The 8,136-nt window shown below is 50.6% G+C and overlaps 1 protein-coding gene across 1 annotated transcript in view; it reads right to left on the bottom strand.

Moving 5' to 3' along the window:
* LOC102378433 (Fc receptor-like protein 3) overlaps positions 1-4,926 on the bottom strand; it is a 41,560-nt gene extending 36,634 nt beyond the window's left edge. Inside the window, exon 1 of the mRNA XM_025195518.1 lies at positions 4,837-4,926. Within this exon, the coding sequence (XP_025051303.1) occupies positions 4,837-4,920 (84 nt within the window). The 5' untranslated portion in view covers positions 4,921-4,926. The remainder of the gene's footprint in view (positions 1-4,836) is intronic.
* Between the last annotated feature and the right edge of the window lie 3,210 nt (positions 4,927-8,136).

Here is an 8,136-nt window from a genome sequence, read left to right on the forward strand (position 1 = left end):
TGGCAAAGCACAGTCAAAGTAGCCTTTGCAGAACCCTTGCTGAGGAGGGGCTGGCTCTAGCTAGACATGACATAAAGAAACAGGAAGAGAGTGCATCTGCCCACCTGCCGGTCCACGGTCTAAAACTGGAAAGAAAGAGGTTGGTTAGCAAGTTTCCAGCCCTTATGCAAAGCCTCAGAGTCTGCTTTCCCCTGCAGTGATGCAGAAAACCTCAGCACTCCTACCTCCTGGGGGTTAAATGGTAGAGGAGGGTCCTTCCCTGTTTTATCCCATTAGCCTACTGCTTAGAGTAGGACATCTGTCTTTTAGATCCCCTCAACCAGAGTGGGTTTCAACCTGCACCTGCTGTTTCCTAGTACAGGGCTCAAGCCACCAGGTCACAGGGTAGGTATTGTCCACGTGCAAACCTGGGCCCCCAAGACAGTCTGTATCACACCTGTTCCCTTCTTGGGCCCACGCTTAGCTGCCCAGAGTTTCTGGGGGTGGTTTCTGTACTCTTTTTGCAAAAGAGTTAAAAAAAAAGAGAAAAAGTTAGATTGGCTTCATGTGGGGTGTGTGTATCTGGATCTGGATCTTGATCTTGCTACATCAGCATATAGTTTTCCTTCGTTTGTGGTTTCTTTTAGCATCAAAGAATTAGGGGGCCTTCCAGAGGTCACATCTAGTCCAACCCCCTGATGGAGGCAGGATTATCCCTGACCATGGGCGACTGATGCTACCTTGGTTGGGGGGCACCCACCAACCGGGGGGGGGCATCCCCTGCGGGCCGTGACAGCCGATTGCTGCAGCAGCTGCAGCGATCGCAGTGATCGGCTGATGCTCGCAGGGAGGGCACTGGCAGTCCCATCTGCCCCCCAGCCCATCGCCTAAGTGGTGAGTGCGGCCGGTCAGGGGGTGCACCAGTGCTTTCAGGAGGTGCACATGCACCCTTATGCACCCCCTATGCATTGCCACTGTCCCCAACTTAACCAAGTGCATGTCTAATCTGCTCTTACAAACTTCAAGGATGGAGATTCTCCAATCACTGGGAATCTGTCCCACGGCTGAACCACTGTCAGAGTGAGAACGTTCTTCCTAATATCCAGCCTTTCCTAATATCCAGCCTAAATTTCCCAGGCTGCAATTTAAAACTGGCATTTCTTGTCCTGCCCTCATGGCCTCAAAGAGCAGGTGGATGCATGTAGCAATGGTACTGTCCCAAATGGCGTTTATCCAAGTTACACCTCTCCTGTTACCACGTTACACTTTTCCTGTATCCACATGACAAAAATTGCCATTACGCTAGCTAAATCGCATCAGTGTATCCACATTATCAGCTGATTTTATCACTTTTATGGTTTTTTCTTCATGGTAATTTAAAACCCCTCGGACATGTTTTATTTTTAGCTCTTAAATTTCTTTCATGAGGGTTATTCTTAACATTTTACATTTGTAATGTGGATCTATCTGACTTATGCCCGAAAACGTGATTTTCCCTGCTCTGCAAAGATTACACCACCAGGTACCGCTTGTGTTCACTTGTAAATCCATGGAAATCCATGGAAGCTCACCTAATTTCTCCTGCACTGATTCAACCTGATGCCAGGTACTAGTCTTGCAATTTTTTACTGAGTATATTTTATTGCTTATATTAGATTAATGAAAAATGAGATTTCCAAAAAAAAACATGTTCCGCCTTTTTGTACACACCTCGCTTCTGGCTGTCCTTATCAGCCTCAGCCACAGTCCACCCGGACCCCAAACTTTTTTCCCCTGCTTGCTCTTGCCTGGAGGTGGGGGGACCCCCCCCACCCCCATGTACCCCCCAACAGTACCGCTATCCCCCACTCATCCCCGCTGTGCTGCCTGCCACTTCTCACAGCAGGCTGGCTGGCAAAGCCAGCCTCAGCTTCTTTCCACTGATTAAGAACTGGTTCACAATTGTTGTGGGTCACAGGTTTCCACACACACAGCGCTGTAATGTTCCAGGTAGAACGGGTACCTTTTAGGCACTGAAGTGCCCAGGGGGCATGAATAAGCATCCAACCCAGTGTGCCTTGCAGGGGGCAAGCTGAAGGGAGGCCTTGTGCCCACATTTTGGGGATCCTGGGGGTGGGTGACCTATGACTGGAGATATTTTGACTTTTCTGCTTTTCCTTCTTTCCTAAACATGAGCTCAGTACCATTCAGTAGCCTGCACTTGATTGAAACCTGCAGCATGCTTGCCTGACTTGGAGTGCCCAGGAGTGCTTGGACTCATTTTTAGGGAGGTCTCAAGGGCTGGAGCAGCATGAAGTGGGGCCACAATCAAGTAGGGAGTGAAGACACAGCTGGCTGCTAGAAAGATGGGCTCTACTGAACAGGCAGGGCAAGGGAGCACTGTGGTACAAAGTGCCAGCACAAGGGGAAACAGGAGAGCAGAAGAATTCTGGCAGCGCGCTAGAGTGGCCCGTTTCTGCAGGAGTAAGGGGGAAAGGAATGATGTAGCATGGGATATCTGGAGGACTGACCAGACCCATGTCGTGAAACTCTTGGTGTTCACATGTCACACTGAATGGGTTCACAGTGACCTGGTTCACAGTTCTACTTGATTTTCCAGGAACACTTTTGAATTCTTTCAAGCAGCTTTAAACTGGTGTAACAGACTTATCTGTCTGTCCACTTCATGTTTAACTGCATTTAAAGCATTAAGTGTTACACGAATAGTCTAACACCATACTCCTTATAATCGCCCTTCAAGTATTTGAAGGCTGTTAGCAAATCCTTCCCACAATCTTCTCTTCTACAGACTAAATATTTCAGTTCTTTCAGCCTTTCATCGTCAGTCCAGCTTTCCAGACCTTTCAACATTTTTGTTGTTTTCTGTTGGATTATTTGTCTACATCTTTTTTAAAGTGTAGAGCCCAAACCTGGACAGAGTACTTTAAGCGATGCCTCATCCATGTTGAATAGGGCAGAATATATGTTTTGGCGTTCATACGTATAGTATTGTCCACCATGTATGCTACTTGTGTTTTGTATATTATATCATATGTTATGTTCAGCTGCGCATATCCTGTAACCAACTAACTTAAAAAAAAAAAAAGATGTAACAAACATAAATTTGCCATGAAAAACTATGCAAAAGTATTTTTACAAATAATGATTAGTGTCAGTAGCACATCATTGAAATAGTTCACTGTTATAGTTAATTCTAATTCTTTCTTTTAGAAAAAAACCTTTGGGAACAGAAGATGCATATGATGGGCAGAGCCTGGCAGTTCCTGTGTCACTGGAGCGGGGCTTGTTGGGATAGCAAGCAAGGCATAAGGATCCTGACAGATAAAAACAACCTGCAACAAACCACAGTGCACTCATATCTGTCACAGTGAGGCAGCATGCAGGGGCTGCCAGGATCTGAAACCCCCATTCAAACTGCACTTGATAAGAGTTTCCCCAAAAGCAAAACTTTGCAATTTTAGAGTGAAACCAGTGCTGCTCAAGACCACTGGTGTTCATTAAGCCCACGGGCTGCTCAGTGCTTTTGGAAAGCACCAGTTGTAGCTGAAAGTAGCAGCTGCAGCTAAAGGCTTTGACTCTTATAGGAAAAAATTAACAAAGTGGAAATAGAAAATTAATTTAAGTTCACCTACTGCTCTGAACATGCTCTCTCCTGGATTTCCCGACCAGCAGGGGTTGCAGAAGGACTGTGATGACGCACGAGTTTACCCCTTGCTTGAGATACAGACTCCAGATCATTTTAGCACCTTTGACTGAAACCACACTCAGGTCCCTGAATTCCTCCGTCCTGGTGACCTCACTCTGGTTCCCTCCCTTTACAGAGGTCCGTCCTCTCAGAATGGAGAACAGCTGTTTTGTCCTTCCCTTTAGTTTTAACCCAATCAGCTTGTGATCTCTCTGCCCAAAGTTATTTCCCATTAAGGACACTTCAATATGACCCCATCCATCACCAAGACCAAGTCCAAACCAGCATCATCCCCTTGGTTCCATGATGGTTTGGTGATGAAATCTGTCAACTCTCACCCTGAAGGATCCTTCAGGCTTACCAACATTGGCAGCATTTATTCCCCACCCTCTATCTGGGAGGTCAAAGTCCCCCATGAAAATAATGCCCAGCAGTTCTCTCTAACAACATTACAGTCTTTGTCTGGATCCTATCTCAGTGTCTGCACCTGGCTGCAGCCCTGGCCCAGGGAGCCACATCTGTTGCCCTTCCCTAAGGTGACCTTGACCCAAGCAGATGCTGGGCTCTCACCTGTAGAAGAACTTGGAGGTGGGTTGCAGGAGGCAAAATGCCACCTTCAGGAGTCTTTGCCATAGGAAGGACAACTGGACACTGCCCATAGGAGCCAGGCAGCACTGCCCTGTGCTCCGCAGTGTATGTGAGGGACCAGGGAGAGTGCAATGGTATTGCATCGCTTGGACCCTTTATCAGAGCAGGCAGGGGTGGCCCTGCTCCCAATAGCATATCTGGTGTGGGGGAGGAGGACAAACACATGGAGCACGTGGGACAGCTTCCAGGGAGCCTGCACCATGGGCTGCTGCCACTGGAGCCAATGTGCTACAGCTGCCTACAGTGTGCAGAGAGCCCAGGGAGGTAAGACTTCCCTTCCCCTCACCTTCCCCACCCTCCACCCCAGTGGCCAGCATACCTCTCTTTCCCCTCCTGCCTGCGCCCCCAACTGTCCCGGGCACTCAGTGAGCTTTCTGCACCTCTGCTCTCCTTTCTCACTCCCTACAGTTTACCCCAACATTAATGTACAGGCCACCCAGGCCCTGCTTTACCTCCCTCTTCCCTGAACAGCCCCTGCTCATCAACACTGTCCAAGCCAGGGTGGCTGTTTCACAGGTACTTACCCAGCATGAGCAGCACCTCAATCCCCAGCATCCTGGGGCAGTTGTCTGCCGACTGACTGCAGCAGAGCTCAGTCCCCTTTGCATAGCTGCTACCCTGGGGAAGAGGAAGGAAATGGGTTTTGCTTTTATCTTGGGGTTTTCTCCCACCCACCTACCCAATGTGGGATGAGCAGGGATGAGCTGGCGACCGGCTCACAGCCAGCCTGGGGGGGCAGCTGCATGCCCAGCAAGGTGTGCTGGCAAGGGCACAAGGGCATCCCCAACACCTCTGGCTAGGAGGGCTCCAGTCCCCACCTAGAGATGTCAGCCAGCTTGCAGGACAAAGGGCTAATCTTCACCACCTTCTCGAGATCGTGGTATCTCCTCTGCCAGGTAAGACCCCTGAGAGAGTCTAGAAATGCTTCCAAATTCAAGTATCTCAGCTACACAGTTTATGGTGATAGGGGATTGCTCACGGGCTTTCCCTCTTGCTTGCTCCTTTTGTCCGATTGTATCTTTCTGAGTTCTCTGCAACAGAAGATTTGGCCTGTTATTCTTCCATAGTCAAGAACTGAGTAAGAGCTACAAGCTGGCATTTTCGGAGGGGGGCCTTGAGTCTAACAAGTGGTGCCTTGGGTCTAAAAGTATGGAGGACCACTGGTCTACAGTGTGCTCCACTTAAATGCATGGGCTCAGGATGGAAGAAAGGACTCTGGAGTTACAGGGAGTATGAACTTATCCACACTTGCTGGAAATAGTGCTCATAGGTGCCTAGCACTTCCTGTGTTTTCAAGGCTGCTTCCCCAGTTACCACAGGGTCTAGGACCAAAGGCTACATATGTCTGGCTCTGTAAGGTCAGCACTGGGAGCTGCTGGTGAATGAGAACTGCTGCTCTGCAAGCACTGGGATTCCCTCTGGGTGGAGGGCAGCTGCACAGTGCAGTGTCAAACTCAACAAACACTTACCGAAACTCAGCATCTTCACTTCCCCTCCCCTTGTACAGCTGGGGGGTGGGGACTGTCACGGGACCTCTGAACCAGGAAAGGAGAACAAAATCCACCTCTGATCAACCGGGTCTCAGGCGCTGGCAGATGTTAATTGAAACGTGCAATGGGACTTGAGGAATTTTATCGCAGATCCCCAATACTGTGTCCCATCATGCTAGACCTAGATCAGCCCGGGCTTGTCAGCCGTTGTCTCCTCTGCCTTTCCCCAGCTCTCCTACCTCTGAGCGCCCATGGCTGTTACTGACGACGTCTGTGCCTCGTGGATGCTGGGGACCCTCCATGCCCTGGCAGTCACCTGCAGCCACTTCTCTGCACACTTTTTGGTTGCTCCTGCACCAGCTTCTCATGACTCCTATCCAAGAAGTCTTCATTCTCCCTGATACCACATAGCACGGATACTTGTGGTCCCAACCCCATTTCCTCCGAGGACACCACTCATCCCCAGCTGAACTCGAGCCAATGCCAAAGGGACAGAACTAAGTCAGCAGATCCTCCTGCTTCCCAAAAGCCCAAATATAGTTTGGGCCCCTGAACACAGGCCAGAAGCCCCAGCTCAACCATTTGCCCATCTCAGGGAGGCACCATGGCCCTCCCGTCACGATGCCCCCAGGACAGTGCCAGCCCCTCTGAGCTGCAGTCTCTGCCTCTCCCCTGCCCAGGACAGCCTTCGTGGGTCACACGTGTCCGTGCTGCCACCCCGTGGCCATCCTATATGACTACACCACATGCTCACATCACACCATGGGACCCCACACGGCATGCCCCACACCACTTTCACCTGCAACTCATGGCCCCAGAAAGGGCCTCTAAGCAACAGAGCAGATCTAAACCTCTCATGAGGACAGCAGCCCTTGGGTAGAGACTCCTGCAGCCCCAGTCCAGGGCCCAGGCAGACATGGTCTGGAGCAATGAGGAGCAAAAACGTTCTGCAAACAACTGTTACCTGTGGAGGACCAGGCAGTTTAGAGGGGCTGAGCCTGGCCAACATGGCGATCTCCACATCTGAAGTAGCATTGCTCAAGGGCTCAGGAAAGCAGAAGCATCTTGGCAAGGGCAGCTCAGATGAATAGTGGCCTCTTACAGTCCACCGGCTTCCCTTTCTGGGGAACTCCAAGTGACCAGGCCTGGAATCGTAGCCAAGCAGAAGTCACAGCTAGTCCAGTGTTTCTCAACCTGTGTGTCACAACCCAAAAGTGGGTGGCAAGAATATATGAAAGGTTCATGAACAAACTTCAAAGTGGGTTCTCCTTTACAGGACAAAAATGTGGGAACCGGTGGGTTTTCCCTGCAGACTGGCAGAGTCCCAGCCTGAGAGGGGCTGTTTGGGGGTCCCAATGCCTCCTCACCCCCCACACCCACACACTGTGGGGCTCTGGCCTGGGGTGGGGGGCAGCAGGTCTGTTTTCGAATTAAACTATTCACTGGGTCGAGACTGGCCACTGAAGTTTACAAATGGGTCCTGATACAAACAAAAAAAAGGTTGAGAACCACTGATCTAGCCCAGCCCCCTGCTCACAAGTTTTAACTCCTGTCCAAATAATCAATCTTTCTTTTCCTTGATGCAATGCAGCATGGATGCCTTTGAATCTTTTTTCTCCAGGGCAGACACCAGCTTATACTGGATGCTGATGAAGTGCTACAGCTTCCAGGTGGAACATGAACATGGCTCATCCCACACGGGTCACAGCTGCTGTCCCAGCCTCCATTCCTGCCTCATTTGCTCCCTGGAGGATACCTAAGCTGTAAAGGGAAAAAGGAAACCACCCTACAAAAGCCCATGCAACAAACACCCACACCCGGGCCCCAGTGCATGGTCACACACACACCCAGTCTTCTGCTCCTTTGCTCTCTTATAGGGCGAACTCCCTAGGCAACTCCCTCTCTTCTTCTTGGCAGCAGTGGTTTTGATCCTCCCTTACTCTGTGGTGAAGGGCTTGGCCTTCCCTGCCACTGGAGTGGGCTCCTCATTCGGTGTGAGGGCTTACATACCTGTTCTCCAGCTGGACAGCCGCAGGGCCGGAAGGGAAGAGCTGTCTGTTGCCAAAGGGGACAAGCTGCCATCTTCCACCGCCCAGACACAGTGTGCCTTACAGTGCCTTCTCTGGCTGTCCCTCTTCCCTGAGGCCAGAGGTCTCTGTGCATCCAGGTGATGAAGACCTCATGCTCACTGATGTTTCGGAGCCCATTCACCTCCTCCTGAGGCTGGAGGCTGGAAGTCTCTGTGCATCCAGGTGATGTAGGCCTCATGCTCGCTGATGTTTGTGAGCCTATCGGACTCCTCCTGCAGCTCCCTCACCTGATTGCTGAGAGATC

The sequence above is a fragment of the Alligator sinensis genome, unplaced genomic scaffold, assembly GCF_000455745.1.
Source record: "Alligator sinensis unplaced genomic scaffold, ASM45574v1 scaffold1922_1, whole genome shotgun sequence".
Lineage (NCBI taxonomy): Eukaryota > Metazoa > Chordata > Crocodylia > Alligatoridae > Alligator > Alligator sinensis.